At 39.9% G+C, this 26139-nt stretch overlaps 1 protein-coding gene across 2 annotated transcripts; it reads right to left on the bottom strand.

The window, feature by feature from the left end:
• Positions 1-499: 499 nt before the first annotated feature.
• Positions 500-26126, bottom strand: LOC124263358 (growth arrest-specific protein 2-like). 2 transcript variants are annotated; one of them, XM_046697954.1, is made up of 7 exons: positions 26025-26126; positions 14435-14620; positions 13085-13206; positions 11823-11964; positions 10080-10318; positions 9369-9464; positions 500-3124 (listed from the first exon to the last, which is right to left on the bottom strand). In XM_046697954.1, exons 2-7 carry the CDS (start codon positions 14577-14579, stop codon positions 2942-2944), a joined length of 927 nt encoding a protein of 308 aa, XP_046553910.1. In that variant the 5' UTR covers positions 14580-14620; positions 26025-26126; the 3' UTR covers positions 500-2941. The 2 variants fall into 2 exon arrangements, with proteins under 2 accessions (XP_046553910.1, XP_046553911.1); XM_046697955.1 differs by lacking the exon at positions 26025-26126 and adding an exon at positions 16332-16419.
• Between the last annotated feature and the right edge of the window lie 13 nt (positions 26127-26139).

Below are 26139 nucleotides of genomic sequence, written 5' to 3'. Positions count from 1 at the left end.
CTATGGATATGTCTGTATATCACTCAAGGTAGGATAACAAATACAGTGGAGCATCGTTGTGTCGAACTCTGATAACTCGATATCTCGGTTGTCTCGATGTAACATCTCGGTCCCGGCAAAATCCTTCATAATTTATCATTATTCAAGCTCTTTTAACTCGATACGGATGTCTCAATATTTCGGATGTCTCGATATAATGTGATGGTCCCAAGAAGCAAAATTACCCTTTTAACATATTTGCAAAGAAACTTGATATTCACCTACCTATCATGGGCAAGTATCCCTCTGAACGGAGGTTGTTTCCACACGTTTACACACGGTGCAGCATGAATCAAAGGGATGTGGTAGTGTAAACTAATTAGGGCTAAATGAGTTGAAGGTGTCACTTGTTTGTTATTTAATTAGGATTAATTAAGAAGGAATTAATCAGGATGTACTCACTGTTACGAAAAAACACTACTGATAACGGATTATAGTTTCAAATCCAAACATACCGAGAAGCGTTTTGTTTTCTTTCATAGTGATATGTGATGATATGCCCTGGTCGTATGTCTCGAAGTTCAGATAACTCGATATTTTTTCTTGGTCCCATGAATATCGAGACAACGGTGCTCGACTGTAAACTGTACTCGTACCCACTGAGGTATTTGTCGGGCTGGAAGCATGGATTTCATGTAACATATCAGGGTAACAATTTATAGCATAGTAATATAGACTCTACAAATATGCATCGAACAAATAGGAATATATGTCATATTCTGATATAACTACAGACACATTATTAACAGTGCATATCTAAAAGTATCTTTTTCTCACCCATAAGGAGAGAACCACTGTCCTGATCCTGTTAAAACAATGTACATGTATTGATAGTGAAAGTTTTCAGATTAGTAGTGTTGTTCAGATTACACGAGTTTGAGAATTTTAGAGTGAGTCAGAGAGTAAGGTTTTACGCCCCTTTTAGCAATATTCCAGCAGAAATGGGCTTCACACATTGTACCCATGTAGGGAATCGAACCCGGGTCTTCAGCGTGACGAGGTGACGCTTTAACCACTATGTTACCCCAACACCCCTTGAGAATTTTAGGAAGTGGACTTGTGTGACATAACTGGCAATAATAACTCACAATCATGTCTACAGCATACCAAGCCAGAGGCAAACAGCAGTTAGGGACGGACTATCCTCTAGTGAAGTCAACTGACAACAAAGTTTCCCACCATTTTCATCTACTTGGGCAATTAAGGTGAAACCACAAATATGATCTGACTAGATGCTTAAAAAAATTCCTAAGTCCCCTTTTCAGTAAGCAAACAGACTGGTGGTGATGCTTGTGCATTTACATATAAAAAATTGTTCATCATCATTTTTCTACTTATCTTTCACATTGGAGGGATTTAAAATTGGCATTCCAAAACATCTCTACTTAGTAATGTCTGTATTTAAGTAACAGGTAAGTTATACGAGGCAATAAAATAGTTTGTGAAGTATATAATACTGTGAGAACAAATATTTCAACACATATAAATGATACCTATCAATTAGAATAATCCTTATACATGGCTTAGAAAACTTTGAAAAATTACAAAAACAATATTTAGATAAACTGTATGAGAAATCTTTACTTATCCCTGAAAGATTGAATAAAATCCTAAAATCTCAATACAGTACATACAATCCCATTTGGTTTGGTAATTAATAATGTGTTCATCATATTTTCACACTAATACCGGGTTACTGACAAGAATCTGCACACTTCATATCACAGTATATTGCCAAATAATTGAACATCTTTGAACACAACTTTAATAGAATGACCATAAATACAAACACTTAGAAATTGTCTAGATTATATTCATCATAAATACTCTACATTATCTACACATGCAACAACATGAATAGTATGTCATACATGTTAAATAGTTCATAAATAGACACGTAATACAAGTGACTAGCAATGTAAGCCATGGTACAGTATAGTTCCCAGGTAACAGATACCTGCTTACATTCTGATTATAATACCATGCCCCAGAAGTATGTCTCAAACAGATTTACAGTATAATTATAAGTATAGATTTTTCGGATGTTTGAGAAGTATATTTAATCAGTAATTGCTAACTACTCGCAGCAGTGTTAGAGATGAAAGAGATCCTTGAGCATTCCTGCTATAGGAGGGACTTAGGACTAGGGACTTTTTAATCTTTGATTTTGAAAGGCACAATTTCACACATTTTTGACAATATTTTGGCCTATATTATATATAATATTGGGGCATATTCACTCACTATAGCTTCCTATAAAACATTTTTCTAAACATTGTCATTATCATTAGCAACAGTTAAGGTAAACAACAATTCATGTAAAAGCATGTTTTCTTACCAAGTCCAGTTGCATTACACAAGAACTGTTTGATTATAACCCAATAACATGTCATGACCAACACAATGGCAACAATACCCTGGAATAACATGAGTATTTTCTTAAGGGTACAAAAATACTGTTCCAAATTTCTTGGACCTGACTTCATCACACAAAGATCCTAATACTGAGCATGTCACATACGGTCAATGGGCATTAAAAACAGATATTGTATCAATTAGGCAAAAAGTGTCATAGATTCAAATGGACAATAACACAAGTTACAGATCCTCAAAACTTGGACTTGGCGAGGCAATACTTTGTATTATCAGTTTCCAGACTTTATTAAATGTTTAAATGACAATACACATCAGCAAGAATGGATATCGCAGAGTATGACACAAGAGCTTTCCACAAAGTGATCACAGTGCTAGGATGATTGTAACTCCCATAATTTTTCATATACCTATAACATCTGTAGCGCCACCATGGCTTGCAGAATGGGGCCCTGAAAGGTTGTTATCCATGGCCAGAAACTTTGACTTTGAAGAGAGGGAGGTAGTGCATGTTACTACCACACTTCCATCACTTCTTGTATTTGCCCCTGACATAGAGGAAGCGGTCCCCGTCTACGCTGTCCAGGATGTTGTCCTTGCTGTTGGAGCGGTGGAAGGTGAACACTTGCGATGGATCATGGTGGATGAGATAGTGTTCTAGAGTGTCCCAGCCCCCTCCAACTCTCACCATTAGGTGTTTGTCCATCAGGAGCTAAGAAATGACAAGTTCACTGACATGACCCAAATGTACATTATTCTTTGTTTGTTGAACACCATACTCATTTGGATTCCTACTATGTGACAGTGGCCTCTACATAAAGAGTACAGAGGACCGTCCCCAACGAAAAACCCACATGCCAAGGGAAAACCAGAAGAAACTACTGAATCGCCAGACTGTCGCGGGAGGCCTGGAACAGGAGACAGATAGTGACTAAAGGCAACCCTAAGGAAAACAAATACACCCAGAGTGTAAGTTAACCTGAAGACCAGAAGGTAAGAAGAAGTAGTTACCTAATGGGCGGTAGGATGGGTGAGTTGCTGAGCAACCACCAGTGGACCAAACGATTGAAGACCTTCCACGTCCCCTCGACGGCCAAATCCCGCAGGTAATGACTAGCTTAAGACAGTAGAGGACTTCCAAAACAACCCTCCATGATGGCTGGAACGGTTGCAGTTTCTGTGGAGAGCCATGGTGGATGCCAGAGCCCTAATCTCATGCGGATTAGTGGCTGTAGGATGAGGCAGATCTGCGCGATCGTAGGCGGTCAGGATGGTGATACGGAGCCAGATGCCAAGCGTATTCTTATTAACTTCACCTTTGGCCACAGAAGACAACGGGATGAACAGTCTCTACGAGACTGCCTCCTGGAAGATGACTTGGCAATATAAATCTTAAGTGCCCTCACTGGGATGGACAAAGCAGCTGTTCCTCAGCGTCGGAGGTCCTAGAATGGAAGACAAAGGAGGGATGGAGAAGATCCTATCCGGTTGTCCCGCAGCTGGTTCTTGGCCACGAAGTCTCAAAGCAGTCCGAGATGAACAAGACCATGCCGTGACTGCTCAAAAAGCGCACCCTGGTGACATCCAATGCGTGGATCTCACTAACCTCCTAGCTGCTGTGCCAGGGCCAAGAGAAAAGCTGTCTCTCCTGGAGAGGTTCTCAAAAGAAGCCGTGTCCAAGGGCTCATAAGGGGACTCTCTCAGATGACGAAGAACGACGTTTAGGTCCCAAGCCGGGAGGATGAGGAGCTTTGCCTTCTGGTCCTCCAGCTTAAACGCTTTGAGGACGGGCGATGAGTTCTGGCACCTTGGAAATCTTTTTTGTCGCGACTTGACCGCCAGAACGGAGTTAAGAGCCGATAAATAAGTTCCTATAGTATTGCCCTTGAGACGCGGGACTTTCGAAGAAAGAGAAGGAACTCTGCTATAAACTGAGGAGAAGCCTTCAATGGGTCCTTGGACTTCTGTGCACAAAACTTCTCAAAAGAAACCCACTTATCATCATAGAGTGATCTTGTGGAGACTCGATGAGCCACGAAGCAATAACCTTGGCGACACCGTGGAGAAGCCCTTGGCCTTCAAGCGCCTTTTGCAGATGATCCAACCGCTTTGCGATGAAACCGAGTCGGATCGGGATGCCACTGTCGACTGTGGGGGGATGCCTGAGCAGGTGAGGCCAGTCTGGTAACTGTTGCGGACTTCTTTGGCGAGGCGCGAGATCTGGGGAACCAGGTTCTGGCTGGCCACCAAAGTGGCGACCAAAAGCAGACCGAATCGTCTCTGTCCGCTTGACCTTTGCTATTACCGCTGGCAACAGAACTGGTGGTGGAAAGGCGTTACCGTCCAGACCCTCCCGACAAAGGACATGGCGTCGACCGCTCCATGCCGCTGGATCTGGAATCGGAGACACGTCATAACGGCAGCTGTGTGTTGAAGCGAAGTCGCAAAACAGGTCGATCAGAGGGCGGCGTGAGACTGTGACAAAGAAGTTTGAACGCTTCTGGATGTAGCATCCACTCTGTTGGAGACGGTTTGCCCGGCCTTGAGAGGCGTCTGCCAAAGCGTTCTTGCACCCTGGGATGTAGCCGGGCTCTGGCGCTGATGCCATTGTCGTCCAGGAGACTGGCCAGCTGGAGCGTCTGCTCCAACAACTGTTTGGACCTGGTCGCTTTCCCTGATTGTGAATCAACCACACCACCGTGGAATTGTCCGGCGCTATCAGGAGCCTGGTGTTCCGCAACAGAGGCCCAGTGTCCGAACCGCTAAAATGACTGCTTGCAGCTCCAAGTTGTTGATGTGCCATCCTAGCTTCGGTGCCTGACCACAGCCCGAGGTGGTCTGGTCGTTGAGGTGAGCACCCCAACCTTGAAGAGACGCATCTCTGAACAGTTAAGTGATCGTGAACAAACTCTGTCAAAAGGAGACTCCTGCGCAGGCGTTGACTCGACAGTCCACCAGCGGAGGTAAGCGTGGAGATGCAGGGGCAAAGGAACCTCAACTGAAGGTCGTCCGCCTGGATGTAAGGCAACAGGAAGCTGCTGTAACGGCCGGAAGCATCAAAGCGACCTCTGGCGTCAAGTCCTGGGCTGAGGTGAGGAGACCTAAGAGGGACTGCCACTCCCCTGAGCTGAGCGGTGGGATAGACCTCGGTTGGCAGGAACTGACAATCTTTCTCCAGCGATCTAAGCGGAATCCTGACAAGGTCGCAATGTGTCAGGAAGAGGCCTCCTATAAACGTCAGTTCCTGGGGCGGCTCAGGTGGGTTTTGTCTATGTTGATAATCCATCCCAGTTGCTGCAAGAGATGAATGGCAAAGTGCATCTGTTTGCGAAGCAACTGAGGGTCGAAAGGTGGTTCATGAGACAGTCGCCTATATAAGGATTCGGTCGATGCCCCTGAGATGGAGGAACCGGGTGATCGTTGAGGTAATCCGAGTAAAAGCCGCGGGGCCGTGGAAATTCCAAATGGAAGCACTTTCCACTGGTAGTGGGACCCGTTGAAAAAGAACCTCAGGTACTTTCTGTGACGGGGTAAATGGGCACATGCAGGTAGGCATCCTGAAGGTCGAGGCTGGCCAACCAGACCCTGGGCGCAAGCTTGGCTGCGTAGCTGTTCCAGGGACACCATCTGCGGAAGTGGCGGTTCCGAAGATAAAGGTGGTTGAAAACTGCCATGTTGTGAATCATCGCGTAGTTTCCCTGAGTCCTTCTTGGGAACCAGGAAGATTGGTGAGTAGAACCCGAGGGACTGTCGGGGTCTAGCACTGTCTCTATAGCTTGTTTGCGTAACAGAGTGTGGATGCTGTCTGCTAGCAGTAACTGTTGGTCTGGAGCATACACACGTGACTGGGGCGTTGAAGTCAGAGGCGACGACACGGCGATTGGCAGCTTGTAACGGTCCTGAGAATGTTGGTGATAAACGGGTCTTCCAGGATTGTCCAATTGGGCCAGAAGATCCCCAGTCTACCGCCTACTGGAGTAGATCGAACCGCACGACTGGGGAAGCGGAGGTCCCAGTCGTGTTAGATTACGTCGCAACTTCAGCGAATCGAGTAAAGAGGCGCCCCTACCCCTGCCGGCCGTCGAAGGGGTCCCGGGACGATCCTGCTGGCGGCGCTGAAAACAGGTTCGGATCTGCCACGCCACGTCCTCTGCCAGAGGCGTCAGCGGTGAGTCTCTTCACCGGGGCGAACGGCAGGCTTCCCTCTACCCTTGCAGATGATCTGCCACGAAGGCCGAACTCAAAGCTTGAGCGTAGACAAAGAAACCTCCGTATTGGTAAGCTCTGCGTGTTCCTTATACACCTCCGAATGCCGTCATTAAAGAGGAAGCGAGACGCAAAAGGGCTCTTAACAGTTTCCTTTTAAACTCTTCCTGCCAAGAACAGGGCTCCAGGAAACCCATCCGCCCGAACAACCCGTTGTCATGGCCAGAGCCGCCCGAGGGGTGCGCGCCAGCAAATCATGCAACACCTTGCCCTGCCATTGAAAACAGGGTGGTAAGATGTTCTAACCTTGATCGTGTTGTCTTCCGTCAGATCCCAAGCAGCAGCCGAAGTCGCCGAGGCTAGCGCTGATACCGCTTCAACATCCGGCTTGAGTTCTGCATCAATGGCCAACATCTTGGAGTCCTGCACTCGGTAGGATGCCTGTGGGGAAGCCGATAAAAGCGAGGGACTCGTCATGAGCCGCGCCTCCATCGCAAAATCAAACTATGAATCTTGTAGTCTCCTTTCGCGTGACTTAGGAGCCTTTATCGTGGTATTGAGAGACAAAGTAGCAAAATCAGCGTCCAAAGCCTACAGCATCGGCCACCATCGGGTGAGGCGGGAGGAGTAACTCGGAGAAGACCGAATAGCCGGGTCAGCCGAACCTGAAGAGGGAGAAGGACAATCCGCAGTCTGTCGGCAATCCAGTCGAACACAGCAGAGAGAGGGGAGGTAGGTGCCCCATCATCATCATCCTCTTGCAACATTTCCTCATTATAATCGGAGAGAAAAATAGCGCTCCTCAGTGTCCTCCCAGGACACGGTAGGAACAGTAAATCGCTGACCGAAGCAGCAGGCTTCGGTGGCGACTGATGACAACTGAGAAGCAGCTCTCAAAGTAACTGTCGGGAGCGTGGGCGTCGCGGCCGAAGGCGAACAGGAGGTGACCTTGAACGGACCGGCGGTATCGCCTACCGCGCCGTCGGTGATCAGGAAGCCTCTCCCTATCCTTGGAGCGTCACGAGAGAGCCGGTGACCTTGAGTCAGACCGGCGACGGCGAAGAGAAGTATCCGAACTAAGGCGAGGACTCCTAGACCGATGATGCTGCCGAGGAGACCTGGAGCGAGATCGTCGAAACCGCGATGGGAGCATTTCGGCGTCCTGGCGTCGAGGCAACGCTTCCATTAACTGGCGTTGTAGTTCTCCTCTCTAGACACTGCTAGCCTTCCTGGGGATATGGTAGTCTGCCAAAGGCGTCCGGAGTTGGCGCTAAGGCGTCGGTACAGGCGTCGGCGTGGCATAGGCGCCGGCGGCCGTCCGCATGGGCGTCCGGCGTAGAGCATCGACATTAGTTGAAGCAACAAGTCAGCAACTGGAGAATCAAAAGTGCCACAGGCGCCGGTACGACAAAGACTAGGCAACGGCAGCGCTGGAGCGGTGCTAGCTTAATTCCGGCAGCTGCCGGCAAAAGGAGCGTCCGGCAACTTCTGAACCTCGGGATCGCGACAAAGCGTCCGGTGGGATAGGTCAACAAAGGCGTCAGACGAAGCGCTTGGCTTCAGGCGTCAGCAAACGAGGCGCAGGGGTGGACGGCTGATCTATCACAGGAGAAGAGCGTCCGACCGGCGTCTTTAGAGGAGAAGACCGGAGTCCACAGAAGAAACAGGGGAAGACATTTTCCTCCTCCGTTGTGACAAAGCGTTTCTTCTTAAGCTGAGGTAGGCCTTGAAATCTGCGACGGACAGCGGAGTACAAAAGTGACAGCGCTTCGTCAATGGAACAGGCAACAGTCGCGCAGTCTGGGCACCAGGGTGTGGGTCCTTAGCGAACTTCTGCACCTTGCAGATGCAACAAAACTGCCGGGTCATGCACACCAAAAGCTGTAACACACAAATGTGAAACGTAAAAACCTAGAAACAACCCTGCAGACGAAAAATGGAAGCACCCCTCCCACAAGAATGGGCGCTTAAAGTAAGTGGGACAGTCGTGTAAACAACCAAGATGGCTGCCCCCACACTGAGCCGAAAAAGCGTTGAAAAACACACAAAATTAGGCAAGAAAAAGAAGGTACACAAAGAGCAAGCATGAAACAGAGGTGGAAGAACCCTAGAGGTATCAAAGACACCAAAACATGCCACGTGGAAAAAACTTCGGAGCGTGGGGACACACCCCAAGCCGAGTGAAAAACATAAACCGCGAGGTAGCCAGGTAAGTGAAGTTACTTGTAAATTATGTTCTTCACCCACAGAGAAGAGACATAAGATAGAAAAACATACATACCAATAACTTTAATATCTGAAATCTATTAGTAAGTGTCTGAAACTTAGCGAACCAAAAGCGTCTGACCAGCAAGGCGGCTTGAAGTAAAAGTGATTTTGGATGGACCGCCATTGCTGGCGAGGGAGATCCGCGTCACTTCCGTTGCCTGTACACTTTCGTCGATACCGCGAGGTGGCGTTCTACAGAATGGCGAATCAACGACTGTCTGATCTCTTTAAAAGCGAGCTTGAGGTAATATGCATAAGACCTATGGTAAGGTAAGTTAAAATAGTAAATATTATGAGCAACATTTCACAGGTCTATGTAAATGAAATGCAGTCAAGCAGCCAAGCATTACCCATTTAGTCTTGATGCTTACTACTATACTGGAGATTTTTCTGAAGTGGAATTTAAGTTAGAACTTTATCCTCGTTATTTGTTGATTGTGTTGACAAATAATCTTTGAAAAAGGAAATATTTCCATACTCACTCGGATGAAAATGGTCTTCCCAAAAATACTATACAACCCTTCTCTGATCCTCTTCACATGCTGTTGACATCGACACTTTGTTGCAATACGTCTAACCTGAACAAAAAATACTAGATGCTGTAAACTGGCAGTCTTCAACCAAAAATATTCTGTCTGCTACACCAAACAGTAGGTAAATGTCTTAACATATGATCTAATATAAGTGAGTGAGTGAGTTTAGTTTTACGCCGCTTTTAGCAATATTCCATCAATATCATGGCTGGGGACACCACAAATGGGCTTGTAACCATGTGGAAATCGAACCCAGATCTTCAGTGTGACGAGCAAACGCTTTAATCACTAGGCAAGCTTTGTTGGTTACAGACAGAATTGTTCTTTAGTGCAATAGACAATGAGTCAAGTAAACTTTTAACTTATACATTTACACTTGTCAAAACATGGCTCACAAATACTCAAGAAATGAATTCAAATTCACACTGAATGATACTGCACACATCTATTTGATTGATGTCATGTGTGGAAAAACTCATTGAAATTCATTTGTTTTAGTTTTAGACAAAATGAAATCAAAAGTTCCCACTGAATGAAGCAGTGTCACATATTTGGAGTGTCAGCAGTTTCAAATTAACAAGTATGCTATCACACAAAATATCACCTTGTAGCATCCATGTAATACCAAAACTATCATTTAGTGCCTGAAGATACACCTACCTCTGTATCCAAATCTAGTTTCACTGGCTTCTTATTTTCAGGTGCAGCAGGCTTGGTTGGACGTTTTTCAACAATCTCGATGGTTTTCTGTGGAGGTGCATCAACCTCATCCTCCTCTTCTTCATGTTTGATCTCATTCTCCATCTTGATGATGCTGGGGGGCTCCAGGCCATACTTGTAGCCGAGACGAGCCAGTTCAAGGAGACACACTATCACTGGCTTCTCCTTCTTGTGAGATACTGAGACAAAGAAGCAACGATAGAGCTCTGATCATGTTGAAGATGTATGTTTCTAAGTGACAGTAATTCAACGCCTGCAATAAAAGAATGTGAAGTGCCACATGTTAGTCAAAGATATCAATCTCATGACATTCATAATATCTTTTTCACTTGTTACATTTTCAGTATTTGTATTAACCAAGAGCAGGAATCTATTTTTTATCTACCAGTGTGTCTTCCTAGAATGGCTTAGGAATTTCTTGCCTTGGATTAATTCTGCAAATCTTTGATAAAACTTTATGAATTTTGTAAATAATAATTCTGAATAAATGACTAGAAACTACCCTTAAAACTTGGCATATTTGAATCTTTATATTATGGCCATTCACACCTTTTTTAACACTGGTGGAAATATCCTGTATGTATCACATAACCACAGTCATACTGATACACACATACATTTCAACTATTAGTGTTGACAATCAGACATTTATAGTAATCTCAAATCTATGCACTAACCTATGCAGCATAAAGGATGGTTTAACATGCCGAGCAAAGTCATGTCATCACTTCTCCACTGGAGTTATTCCCCTTACACCATACTCTGGCCAATGTGTCACCCAACTGTAGCACAATATCTATATATAGCAGGTACAGCGATTACTATTCTGAAGAGCCTTTCAAGCCTTTCGTTTCATTCTGGCTTAAATGTGCCTGTGATAAGATCACAGTGATGCAGACAGACAGACTCCAAATCACTATTAATTTGAGTTCAACATTCTGAATATAGGAAAATATAGAAACTCCGGCAGCATTTGCGGCCCTGTTCGATTAATATCCAAAAAGGTTTGCAAGGGCTTATAACGTTTTTTAAGAATATGAACATTTATACATTAAGGACTGTTATAGGTTGTTGGGATTACTAAACATATACGTATAACAACACTAAAACTAACTCATCTTGAGATTAATATTCACCAAATTTACACAAAAAAATAACAAAATCACAAAATGGACCAATCTTCCCAAAACCTGTATAAATGCCAGTTGCATTAACAGTGCAAAGAAAGGTAGGAGTTTTCTAAGGAATGGTCTGACAATAATGGTTTGCAATACACCCAGACTAGACTAACATCTATTCTTTGAAATGAATATATTTTACAGAACAAAACAGTGCTCAGATTATTTCAATAAAATATTATCAAAAGGAGCCAAGAGATTTTCGGTATTTTCAGAAATCTACACTTGCCACATATGACAGACTTCTATTAAATCTTCAGATGTATTGGATATATATTTCAGGGTCAGCATGGCAGACTTAGGAATCTCAACTGGCCATCTTCCAAATGCCACATCTACCCTAAACCACATTGCTAAACCGCAATTTCTAAATTCAAACAGAAGTTCAGAGTAACTCACATTGGAATCACAAATACACCAACAAACTATGAAAAAGCATGAAGATGGATAAATATACATGATTACTATTTCTTGCACACTACACAACAATATCAAGTGTGCTCACCAAGTGTTTCTGTATCAAACAGGCATTCATTTTTGATACCCCACTCCTTGCTCCACTGAAGAAAGTTTGCTGTATTGTCCCTGGCAAACCAGGTTCCAGACTGTGCCCTGTTGTTGCATTTCAACTTCATCTTGGGAAGAGGCTGCATAAGAAATAATCAATTCAATATTTTTATCATATCAACGTTTTTACAGAAAGATACGTAAGGTTAACATGGTTGAATCAAAGTGAATAAACGTTTCTTGTCATGGTTAAGATATTAAATACCATAGTGCTGGGTGACCTTGTAGAAAGTAAGTTGTAGTAGTGTAAGTCGTAAGTCTATGTTAAAGGTATGGGAGTTGGGATCACCATAGTGTAGAAAGTATCACTTTGTACAATGACACCCTTAGTATTCAGAGGTTTTTACAGTATTTTGATCTGAAAAACATATCCTGGCTTTAAGGATTTTTCTTGATATCAAGTGTTACTCTGACAAAATGATATAAAAAGAATAACAACATGTTTAAAAATCTATAAATACTCAGTAATAAAAATAAAATATAACCTTGATCAGCCTGAATTATATCAGTCTAGTATAATTTCTCCTGGAATTGTAAGATCAGCTTATCCTAAGTCATATGATATCAGCTGTAAATGTTCTGACTATTAGACTCAAGGGTATGTGGCTCACCAGGGGTGGACAAAACCCATTGCCCAATGCCCCAGTGCAGTGTTTTTTTTCTGTCAGGCAAGCAAATTTGTATATCATGCTGTACCGGTGTCCAGTTGACTTTCCAATGTTAATTATGTTGTTTAAGTACAAAATAAACAAGAAAATCGGCCGGTATAGTGGAAGAATTATCAGGGCAAGTGATTTTACATGTGCCACTGTACCGGAGTACACTAGCAATTTTAAAGTTATTTCCATCCCTGCTCACACTGCTATTTATCTCATAAACTAATTTTTTTTTTTCAAGAATCTATTACTTCACATTTATTTCCACTTATAGAATGTTAACAACGGCTAATGTCTTAACATCTTGCTCTGTAGACATGATTAACTTTTTACAGTGTTTGTTCACAGGAATATATATCATAAATAATTGCTCTTGTTCCTTGTTAGTTTCTAGATGATTTTGGTGATTAGAATGATTTATACCTTTCTTTCTTCCACATAGCATATTGTGCTAATCAAACAGAAAACAGCATATTTAGAAGAAGTAAATATGCACAAAACTGACAACATTAACAAATGAAACATGGTAAAGCTCTTTCAGTACCTCAGTGACCTTCCCTTCAGCAAAACACTCCCGTGCTTTGCTCTCGATGAGTTTTGCAAGCTGGCACAAATAGACCCCATTGTCTAGAACAGTCATAAAGGTGTCTGCAGACAAGTCAATGGCTGCAAAGAAAAAGTTTCATGTCACAGCAAAACAGATTTAGAAAATAATCTTTAACACATTGTGGTTGAACATCCATGCAGTGATCATGAGGTTCATAAATAATTTCCATTATATAAATCATTTCAAAGTGATATGAGTCTCATGACCAATTATATAAATATGCTTAAAAATGATAACAAAATAGATCGAAAACAAACAAACCTATAACAACAGACTTCAAAGAGATGCAGAAACATCAGACAAGACTGATTAAACGATTATTGGAGACATTAAATTGATATGTATATGGTTCACAAGTTTAAGCGTCAATGACAGGTTCAAAACCAAAGTGATATGGTCAAAATACATTCCTAATGTTACTTGAAATCATGTTTTTCACAATGACTATTTTAAGAAGCCAAAGATAAAGCTACTTTTCCAAACTGTACAAACAGTTAGGATATGAAAATACGTACCAGCTAAAGATTCTTTTGCACAGTATGTTTGATACAACATATTGGAGATTAATAAATAGAAAAGATATGATCATAATTCTCAATCTAAATGAAAAAGAAAGGGATACAACTGTTTCTTGTTTATCTCATGATGTTCATAATGTTCATGGTGAACATGGTGACATGACATTCACTGAAATGGTTAAAAAAATATTCTTCTGGACACATTTATATTTGGAAGTGCATACCCACAGATCTTTGTTACAGCACTCCAATTAAATAAACAGATCTATCTACATAGTGAGATATGGCAATTCATCATATTTTGACCCATTTATATGTTATGTGTCAATATCACACACAATAAACTTGCCAAATTAACAGAATTTGATACAGCTAGCATTGTTGTCAAGATGTCTATATTTCTCAGTCACCAGTCATGTGGGATGTGGTGAGCAGCAGAAAACAACAATGATGCCTGCCGTTTAGACTAACACTTAATTTCTGAATATAAATAATTTGATCGAAACAAATAATTCCAATGAAATTGAAAATGAGCCCCTGTGACATTCAGAAGCTGAGAAAAATTAGACAAATTTCATTTAGGACTGTCACATTGCTGAAAGGTCTGGGCGGAAGGGAATATAATGTGCTTCAGGGGCTGTGAGACTAGATGCCTTTGGACACTCTGGAGCGGAAACACAGAGAGAGCATCTACCTAGATTGGCATCATGGCATTAAATGATGGTATGTTCATGACAATATTTGTCTGCAACTAGTATAATTGACTCACATAGTGTCTTGCCCAGCCAGTCCACCAGGTCCTCCTTCAGTGGGCCAAGGCTCTGTTCCTGGAGGTCAGAGACCTTCTTCTGGAACTCAAAGCCCTCACACATGTCCCCCGCGTTGTGGACAGAGATGGGTCTCTCCACACTCATGGCTGACTCTAGTAATGTCTCACTTCACCTGTTCATACTATCTGAAATCGATAAGCAGAATATCAAGGTCCTACTTGTTGTGTCACAGTTGTTCAGTGTTTTATGCATCATATTTCATTCAATATTCAACAACTGAAAAGAGTGTGTATGATGTATATATTTTGCATTTGGCCTGAACATGATGAAGGAGCTCATCGGGAGTTCGTATCACTATAAACATGACAAAATATGTAAAAAAACACAAAACCTTAGAACAATTTTTCTTTATATTGTTTATACATATTTTACAGAGCTACCGATAACTTTTTGGGTCATTCAGTTATGTGGGGCGGTGGGGTAGCCTAGTGGTTAAAGTGTTGGCTCATCACGCCGAAGACCCAGGTTCGAATCCCCACATGGGTACAATGTGTGAAGCCCATTTCTGGTGTCCCCCGCCGTGATGTTGCTGGAATATTGCTAAAAGCGGCGTAAAACCAAACTCAGTCAGTCAGTCAGTCATTGAGTTATGTACTCGCTAATTGTGTTCATCTCAGGGGCGGTGGGGTAGCCTAGTGGTTAAAACATTGGCTCGTCACACCAAAGACCCGGGTTCGAATCCCCACATGGGTACAATGTGTGAAGCCCATTTCTGGTGTCCCCCGCTGTGATGTTGCTGGAATATTGCTAAAAGCGGCATAAAACCAAACTCAAGTCAGTCAGTCAGTCAGTGTTCATCTTAATTGGATATCCTAATTTGCCTTTGAGCAGCCAAATAAATTGTACCCACCTCGCTCAAACTTAATTGGGTATTTTGCCATTTTCCACTCATATTAAAAATATAATAAAGTTTAAATGTTAGTGTTTGTTATTTATATTTATCTGTAATATGACAAACCATAACAAAGATTGCAAGTTGTCAAGTTCATGTCCTGAAATAGAACCTCTCAGTATACCTCAGTTATTTTATCTATCCACCGGTACGCAAGCTAAGATTTGACATTTTCGTGTGTACAGATCTAAGATCACATTTATTGAGATTATCCAAAACTTCAAGTGTACTTGTACGCAATAGACTTGAGTTCGGAATTGAGTTTTCACATAAACATTTGCGTAATATACAGAGATACGCAGCTTCTCTGTACCTCTAATTTTACATCATTATCTATGACAAAGTTGGAATGCTAACATCTTGAATAACAAACATATCATTCATTAACATTTTACATAATGATATTTCCTGGTAAACATGACAAAATATGCCCCCACCAAAATATGACAAAACTCACGATCTAGGAACAATTCTTCTTTAGCCTTGTTTATCTGTATTTTACATCATTATCAATATAAAGAATATTTATTTTGAGATCAATTTTTTTTCCATTTCTTTATCTAATTCATACACCCACTGCGATCATGGACATTTATCATATACTGGGTGTATCACATACATGTTGACATTAACTTTTTGTGACCCACACACAGAAAAATTATTGCTGCTTCTCAGTTTTGACAAAGTTGTAATGCTAACATCTTAAATAACATGACAACAAGCATACCATCCACTACCATTTCACATAAATATATTTCCTGGTTAACTGTACATGAGTGTTGAATTTAAAGAACTTGTAATGTTATGGCGCAGTGGAAGGACTATGGACACCTGAATTATCAAAACAGTGATTGACAACATAACACTACATTCAACATATTTCATCATCATTTATAAGATTAGATAAATCCTTACATGCTTACTGAGATAACAAGGCTACATACCTCACCAACTCTTAATTTGAAGCACACTTCCTCCTTGACACAAATGACACCTTAACCTGAGTTTACACTGATCCTAAAGAGAATGTGTTGGAACAAGACCTGTTGGTTGATTGTGTTGTTATTATGTTCACAGTCTAATCCAAATACATTATCTGCTGGACAATAACTCAACTGCTAACACTGTAATCAGTTAGGTATTAATCTAGCTGACCCTAACTCCAGCATAGCCCCTTGCCTGTTATTGTATCAGTAGACTATTGTTCATTCTACAGCTATACTGCAATGCCAAGTACAACTAAGCTGGAGTTCTGAAACTGAAAATTAGGTTTAGTTTCTTGGTGTCTGATTGGTTTCAACGGCAATAATATGCACAAACCTACATTTTGCCATTGTTCCTTAACGTAAGTAGTAGTCTGTCATACAGACCCTGAAAAAAATACATTCAAGAAAGCCCATGCAAGTCTGGAATACGTGGCCAGCATCGATTTTTGAAAATGAAAAAGGTCTTTGGGCTCCTTTTCATTATACTTTATGATTATTTGGTATGAACAGGGTTTTTTTCTGTAAAATATGTTCATTTCAGAGACTAGATGTTAGTCTGTGTAAGTAGATAATTTTATTGAAAATGGTGGAAGACTAGTGTTGTAGTGGGGTCTACAATATTTTTTCCAGTTTTGCACTTTCTTGAACTTTTTATGGGGTGAATCAAAGTCAAAATTATGAAATACTAAACTGGAACCAAGGTGTTAGGTCCCAATACTAAATACACCATTGCCAAATTATTATATTTTGAAAACAAATTGCTGATTTATAGCCATAAATGATTCCCTACAAATGTTGTGGTGGTCATATTAACATTAAATCACATTCACAAATTTTCAGATTCATTGCTGAATTGCAGTAATATTAGGAAATTAGTGGTACATGAAGGTCAAAAGTCTTAGCTGTATAAACAATTGGTATCTGACTAAATATTTACTTCAAGTTATTCTATGTAACCAGCCTAAATGTACATTATATATACTACTATTAAAAAAGTATGGGATATTCCGTTTTGGGGGGATATTATTTTGGAACACAGATGTATTGTTTGTTTATGGATTTAGAAAACAATTATTCCATTCACAACATACCAATCTTGTGCAAGCGTTATTCATTGATGTGCACATGAACATGGTTGAAGTAAAATTTGAACCTGACAGTGGAACTTGTGAGAGGTTGCTGTACATTTCTGTGATAAAAACAAGACTGAAACTTGGTGAATATAATTTGGAACTAAAAAAAACACATTTTTTTACATGGGCATCTCTCACCCTTGGAACGGTTACAAGCAACTGGCATGTTGGAAGTTTGAACAAGACAGAGCAACAGGGCATGAGCTCTTAACGTTTCTCAGTCAGTAATTAGCTGATTACAATCACAATATCGACAGATAAACAACGTTGATGACAGATATCAATCTGGTCAATCAAGGGATTGTCTTGAGAATAGAGGTGGATTCACTCGCTATTAATGAGTCTGATTTTTCATGGTAAATGATGTGTTGGACAGCAGGGCGTTTTGGCGAATCATCTTACAACATCTATGGCCATCTAACATTCAAATCTCAGTCAGATATCCCTGTTACTGTTAAAATATTTATCCCATTAAATATATATAAAATAGCAATAGTTGTGCAGTACAGTGAAATACTCAGGGTTGAAATAAGGACTTTTCATACAGTGGATAATACATTATGGCACACGCATGCACACACACACACAGAGTACAATGTCAAGAAATAAAACCAGTATGAGCTTGGTTATGGTTTTTAGTCAAAATGTCAAAATAAAAGGCTTCATGTCATCGGTTCCCAATTGCGTAGATCGATGCTCATGCCGTTGATCACTGGATTGGCTGGTCCAGACTCAATTATTTACAGACCGCTGCCATATAGCTGGAATATGCTAAGTGCAGCGTAAAACTACTCACTCACTCACAAAAACTAGTAAAAGCGAAAATGACTGTCATAAGCGTCATAACTGTTGCTATTATATAATGATATCGTGGTCACATAACATGGCGCACCTGATGCGTGGACTTTCCGTGCTAACTGAAGCCTAAACAGATCGTAGTGTTATAGAAATTCCTCCATCTCAAAAACATGCGATCCACATATGAACACATATATGTATGTTAATTGAAAATATAGTCAGTTCGGCTCAACATTACATGTTTCAATTCAATGTAAGCATAATTAAACACTCAAGGATTTATCTCTCAAGGTGTTCACAAGAAAACGATTGTGAAAAGTTTAAATAGACATCCAGTCATTTTCACTGTCATCTGCGTCAGTATACTCCATAGTATCCCTTGGACCCTGGCTGAGTTTGAGACAAATCTTTAGCCTGAGTGACTCGGTGAGTCTAGTGATTTGTGATCTCTTGTCGATAAGTGCCACAGAACCATCAAGTTTCTTGATGAAGATCACCCCGTCTCGAGCCTAGGTTCCTGCTAGTCCCTTACAAGTGACTAGTTGGCGAGCTTCAGTGGCTAGACGGGCCCTCTGCTTAGTCAGGTCGTCATTCACAAACACCTTCCGGGTTCAATTCTTCAGCTTGGCTTGGCTGCTCATCACCTGACGTTTGACTCTATTGCACATGAATTTGACTAGAATTGGTCTAGGCCTGGTCTGACTGTACTTAGCTGGATCTCCTGTTCTGTGAGATCTGTCGATGTCCTCCACTTTGAGCTTAAGACCTAGCTCTTTAGTCAGCTCTACGATTAGGGTGTTAGTATTTTCATTGTTACTCACAGGCAAACTGTATACCCAATATTGTTCCTACGACCATGATGAGACGAATATGATATGTTTCCTGAATATATAGTAACAAATACAAATATTTATTCATGAATACTTCATGTTTAATATCAAGGAATTTAAATTACAAACATGTGTCATGTTAAGATTAAAACATTTCAATGATAATTTCTGTAAAGCAAAAAAGCAAAATTTTATATTTCAATAATGCCACTTTATGACCTAATGACAGACTGACTCGGTGCCATAAAAGGACCTTGTCAAAATGACACAAGCTACTCTACTACATGGCTTGGATATATTCCATTTTGAATATCTCACTCAGATAAACAACAAATTAGTCCCAAGTATAAAACACTCTCTCAAAAATATTTACGAATATTTGATTCTTGTGACCACAAATGATGAATTGATTTAATGAAGGGATAAGTTTCAATTCCCTGAATATGCTATACCAGTGTATTATAACAGGACTAGTTGAGAAACCTTCATATTGAATATCCCTACTTTTTTATTTCAATAGTAAATAGGCCACCAATCAAACTGGAATTCTGAGCGATTATTTTAGAAACCAGGGGTGGAAACAACCCATTGCCCGACGTCCGATTCCAGTGTTTTTTTCTGTCAAGCAAGCAAATTTGTATATCACACTGTACCGGTGTCCAGTTGACTTTCCAATGCTAATTATGTTGTTTATTTAAAAAATCAACAAGAAAAAAATTATCAGGGCAAGTGATTTTACATGTGCCACTGTGCCAGAGTACACTAGCAATTTTAAAGTTATTTCCACCCCAGGAAACACAGACAAACAACATTCTACAAAATAGGCTCACTTCATTTCCATTCTACTGAACCATGAACTAACATATGAGAAATAACAAAGTAGTGAAGGACAACTAAATGCCTTACGTTGCATATACATATGATCCTGCATATGTAACATACATGTGTGATATATTGATTTAGAAACAGAGATATATTTCAATCCACAGTACATGTATTGCGATGTCATGGCTTATTAGAAACATGACGATCACAACAATAATTGTGCAGTGTGTTCCGTATTATGTAAATATCCATTACACTTTGCACACTGATCATATCTACTGTGTAAACATCAATTACAGTATATTACCGTAGATTAGCTGACCCCATAGATAACCCGACCCCCAAACTTGACCCTTAAAATCAGTGTCAAAATGGTATGTTTCGTACATAAGCCGATCCCCCGCGATGGGGTCCTAATTGCGGCAAACACAGACCACGGATAACTGGCAGTTACCGATAATATAACTTTGGTCCACATTATTCAAAGAATACACAATCATATTGCATCTAATCATGCATCGAAATGAAGTGTAGTTGACAGAAAATGGCTAATATATTTTATTTCGCTAAATATCATACTTATTGTAGCTGGACGGTCACGTCAACAAACTGGCTTGCTTATTTTACCCCATTCCATGTGCGTAGAACGTCCCTTACCATGTTCGTGAGGGTACGTTTTTGCTCCAACTGCGATAGCCAATTCCACATCATATTATCAACAATCACGAACTGATTACCGCCTCGATTTCCATGGACTGCTAGTTTACAGTAACACCGGTAAAAATGTGTGAATTTAAATGGCTTGCTTATTTTACCCCATTCCATGTGCGTACAACTTCTGTTTAGCATGTTCATGAGGGTCTGTATAACCTTAGTGTTGATTAAATATATTTTACATTTATAGAGCAAAAACTGTAATTAAAATTACACAATGCTAGGATATTTTTCTTTGGGTTAAATAATAGTATTCTGTATTATATTTTACTGATGACTGCGTCAATATTTATCCCGTTATATTATTGTGCATGCTTGAACTTGATCACAGGGAAACGTGTGCACAGGTGATTGCTATTTCCGGCTCAAATACACACGGTAATCTTAATCCCTTCAAGTAATACAATGCCCAGCAAAAACAACTTAGAACTTAAAAGGTAAATAATCTTGTCTAGTGATATTTAATTGCAAATTTGACGTCTTTACTGACAAAGTCGTCTTCTGTTGTTTGTTCACGTGAAGTGATATGATGTTGTTTTCTTACCCCTGGAAAATAGTTTTCTTACCCCTGACGAAAAGCGTAACCCATAGATAAGCCGACCACCTTCTACAGACTGCTTTTTTTGGTCCTCAAAATTCGGCTTATCTACGGTAATATACGGTAGCATTGTCAGCCTGTACATTAACATAACTGTACTCATGTTCTTTGAATAGCATTTAGAAGTGACATACATAAGGAGGACAGTTTTTATGGATGTCATCTTCTTTATTATAAGGAACACATTCACCTGATGAAGGGGTGAGGATATACTTCGAAACATTATCAGTATGATTATGTTCCTCATAATAAAGAATTTTACATCCATAAAAACTCTCTTCCTTATGTACTCATGTGTGTAAATGCTCTTCACACAGTACATCACTTGCTTGATAATGGTATTAGCATCTCACCAACGTCACATTGTAATAAAGAAGTTGTATATCCATAGGACTGTCTCCCTTGTTCCCACCAACTTCTAATACCACTAAAAAAATTAATTAATCTGTGATTTTGACAGGGCCATGTCTCCACATTTATGTAATGTTTGATGACTGAAGTCATGTTAATATAGCAAGTAGTGGGAAATCTCTTTTTATTGACTTGATGAACACAATGAATAGCCAGTTTGATGTCCAATTTTGTAGCTATGATAAAAAGGTTTCATACATAGCCATGAACTCTACAATTGTGTATGTTCAAAGGAGTCCCTTAGTAGCCCAGGCAATGGCTCAGTGTACACTCAATTTTCCATTCTCATCTCCCTGGGGAGCATACAACCCAAGCTTCCTGTGAGGTGCTAAAGGTTAACAGTCACATTACAATCTCATCCTACCACTGACCAGGTATTCAACATACACGAGTAATCAGGGTAATTTGAACAGCATCACCAGCATCACACAGCAACATTCGCTTCTCACAAGCATTACATCCAACAAAAAAAGAAAGACTGAACAAAAAACAATAATCTAATAGTGTCATTTGTATTAGCACGACTTTTCAGTAATTACCACTGATTACTTCAATGATTCTAATCATGTCGACACAGAGAAATGCACTCCTAGACATTATATGGTTGTGGGCAGGGTTACGGAGATTGCTCAGAACCTGGGCATCATTTATGACTACTTGCTTTTAGCTTGATTAAGATGTTTTACTGTTGGGAGGGTCATGAGGTCACAAGATTGTAATTTTTGTATGGACCATGTAGACAGCTTGTCTCCACTATTTCTCAAGAACTTCTGGTTATATCATGCACAGAAGCAGAATATACACAAGAGAGATTTTGTTCTTATGAAATTGAATTGAGCAGGTTTGGACAAACAAACATTTTTGATGATGGACATGTCTTGCTTGTCATTGTAATCAGTTTGAATATGTCAGTGTTCAGTGTTCAGTGCTGAAATGGCTGAATATCATGGGCTCCCACACTTCCAAAACTAGTGAGTGAGTGAGTATGGTTTTATTTTCATAGTAATATTTCAGCACAATCACAGCAGGGGACACCAGAAATGGGCTTCACACATTGTACCCATGTGGGGAATCAAACTCGGGTCTTCAGCATGATGAGAGAACGCACTCTAAACTAATCAGCAATGAACAGCATTTCTTAGCATGTCAAAGAACTATCATAATCATGATAATAGCTGCCCTTGACATTGCTACATTCCTTATGACTACATGCACAGTAGTCTTTCCACTGATATAAAAGCTGTATAGCAGCAGGCTGTTAATAACCCATGGTATCTTGACCACAGAATCTAGTGATTGATGGTATCAGAATAATGTGAAACAATCCACACCATCAGGGCCAGAAGATGCACAATCAACCAAGTCACGGAGTCTGAACATTAAAAGTGTGCAGTATTATCAGTATATCAGTTTGTTGAGTTTCATTCATTCCATGATGAATATTACATTTACAATATTATTTAGGAATGCTCAATATATTGTGTGATTTCAGGTATATCGGATGATTTTATCATCTGTTTAATGTTATACATTTTCCAAACACCTTCGAAATGTTTCTGTAATTCCCAAATGTCTGTTATGATAAGAACTTAATTATCAGTTACCTCCCTTCTGTGCATGCCAAGTCCTACATTTCTATCAACATCTGGGCCTGAAAGTTGGCGGTGTGGTCAGTTGTTTCAAATACAAAAGCTAAATGCTGAAGTGTGGAAGCACTGCTGCTTAAATAAATTAAATAAAACAAACAGCAAATTCGAGGAACCAAACACTGAAAAAAAGTTGACTGCTTGTCAATATTTATTGAATGAATATTGAGTAAAACTTTTCACCAGCATCTTGTTCTGTTCTAATTATAAACTTCAGTTCATGCAGTGATGTTTTAGGTTGCTAATGAAATCAAATTATGGCATTATACAATATATTAAGATATGTATTTCAATGTGGGATTGTGTGTCACAATTTATTGCATACCCATTTCTATAATAGCAATACAGCTATGAAATACTGTGAGCTTAGGCGAATTCTATATTGCACTCCGATTTCTGTACTGTACGGTTGTAGGATCTAATTTTTCATATGTTTGCCAGAACTCAGAACCTTCTGTAAACATCTAAATTTAGACATTATTTAGGTCATAGGTATTCCCATTTTTCCATGTGATCTATAATTACTAAATTAGGTAGTTATTTTTGTCTCAAATATTATTCCATTTTGTATTTTCGTGATCAGAACCTGGCACTTGATTGGTGGTGTAGGACAGAGGAATGCAATCTCTTGTGCGGAAGTTTTAATAGTGATGTTTAGAGTTAGATTAAAACAGTCTGTGTTTTAAAAAAGGGTATGTAATAAATAGAGAATGTTATACTACTGTATTTGGACCTGACGTATTTAACTCAAACACGTTTCTCTCCTACCATGACATCTTCTCGTTCAATGAACTAGTATGAAGTTCATATGTATAATGTGATACACTATGATTTCTGAACATCCAGTACCCTATCTTACTGAACATCCCATCTTTTAACCAGCACTTTTTGCTAGGACCAACCTTAAATAGACTGATGTTCATCCTGGGATCATCCCTGGTGATAAAGCAATCAAATACCTAGCTTGTAGAATAGAGGACCCTCACGTATGATATTTATCCACCTTGAATACTTGAAATGACCATTGCATTTGGAGGACAAATCAATCTACATATATATTCTTACTGGGATACATATCTTTAGCAATATTACACGCATGTTTTAGATAGTTTACAACCAAACATCAAATATCCCAATAAACAAGTGTCTCCATCAAGAAAGAAAAAGCGCCCTGTCCTCATAAGTGCCCCCCAACCACATTTTCAACTAAACAAAAAATATACTTTTTTCAGCGCCCCCCTTTTTTAGGTATATTTACATTGTATTTAGAGCTGTAACGAATACACTATATGGCAAAAATAATACATATCACGAATGTTGGGTAACGAATACGAATAATTATTCACGAATACAATAATTAATGTTGACATTGTTGTCATGTGTCTGAGTCAAGTGATTGCTTGTGCATAGCGTAACTGCTATTTCGTGTATTATGCCCAGTCAAAACAATGTTGTATCGTCGTCGGAGGTGAAAAACCAAACTTTGAAAACAGATATTTGTCTAGGAAACTTGCAATCAAACAGCACTAGACATGATAATTCAATTGTCGTTCCTGTTATTCTACATGGTATTTAACGAAGCCGGCAATAGCTATCAGTTGTATACACATTTCGCTCAAATACACCGGTGATTCAGTTAAAATGATCCCCTAGGGGAATTTTTCCCCTATTAGAAACATAAACTGTACCATGGAAAGATAAATGACAATCTTAATATCTTGTCAGTTTGCCAATGGGGGTCATTTTCTCTGGCCATATGGACAAGCGTCAAATCAGAAGGTATACATAGTTTGAATCCCAACACACGAATGCATAAATCATTGCCAAGAAATTATAAGATAGCTATGCTAGACTACTCAACAAATGTTTGCAGTCTGTGGCTGAAGTTTAATGTCTGAAAATGTTTCTGAGCCATGCTAGCGTGAATTCAAACTAAACTTTTTTTAAGTATTGGAATACTGACTGTAACAGAATGTTATAAGCTGAAATTACAACATGTATCTGCCTACAAGCCCACATAATTTACTAGATTTCAGTTTGGAACATAAAATACTCCAGAAAGGAACATTATTATATTAATTATTATAACTTCAATTGTAACTAAATGAATAATAGAAGCATAAAATGGCTACCCAGTAAATTATTGTTCTTATAAAGAGGTTATTTATTTATCTGTACTAGATTTATTTGTACTAGATGCAACTGATGAAATATAGATGCGCAAAACGTTCAGTTCCTGCCTCAAAAATAAAACATAGCAGCCGTTATCCATAGCTATCACATGACGTATATATTTTTCTGTCCCCAAAGGTACTGCTCATTTCTCTAGCAAAATGCTTCAATTTTGGGAGAGCGTCCTGATGACACATTAGTTTTTACTAGAACTAAAGCTCTCTGAAGGTTTTTAGGTGTTTTTAAATCAAGTTTTATACCCTCTAAAGTGATACAATAACATGCATTATTTACACAACCCTAGAACATTTACAACATTCCAAAGATCCAAGAGGGTTAATATTTGTCTTAGAATCTGTTGACTCGGACAGAAGGACACTGTCAGACTTGAAACAAGGAACGCAGCTAAGCCTTACACTTTGATCTAACGCTTTGTATCGCATAGTACATTTACAGTTTTTTAAGACATTACCAAATTCACTGTCAAGTACTATGGAGATGTTGCGATCACATTTTACTCTTACCTGGGTTTGTAAAATCCACGGGTGATCAGGAAAACGATTCAAGACATCGAGAAACACCCTACTTTCCTTGCAGACAACAACGTAAACACACCTTTGCTGTCACCTCACGAGACGT

This window comes from Haliotis rubra, unplaced genomic scaffold (genome assembly GCF_003918875.1).
Source record: "Haliotis rubra isolate DU_JTF1 unplaced genomic scaffold, ASM391887v1 Scf88, whole genome shotgun sequence".
NCBI classification, from domain to species: Eukaryota; Metazoa; Mollusca; class Gastropoda; order Lepetellida; family Haliotidae; genus Haliotis; species Haliotis rubra.
The sequence above is the reverse complement of the archived record's forward strand: the minus strand, read 5'-3'. Positions and strand labels throughout refer to the sequence as shown.

Coding starts and splice junctions, on each gene's coding strand:
- LOC124263358 (XM_046697954.1), bottom strand. CDS start 14,579: ATGAGTGTGGAGAGACCCATCTCTGTCCACAACGCGGGGGACATGTGT. Junction 13,207..14,434: donor CTGGCTGGGCAAGACACTAT/GTGAGTCAATTA, acceptor TTTTCTTTGCAG/CCATTGACTTGTCTGCAGAC. Junction 9,465..10,079: donor AACTAGATTTGGATACAGAG/GTAGGTGTATCT, acceptor TTTTTTGTTCAG/GTTAGACGTATTGCAACAAA.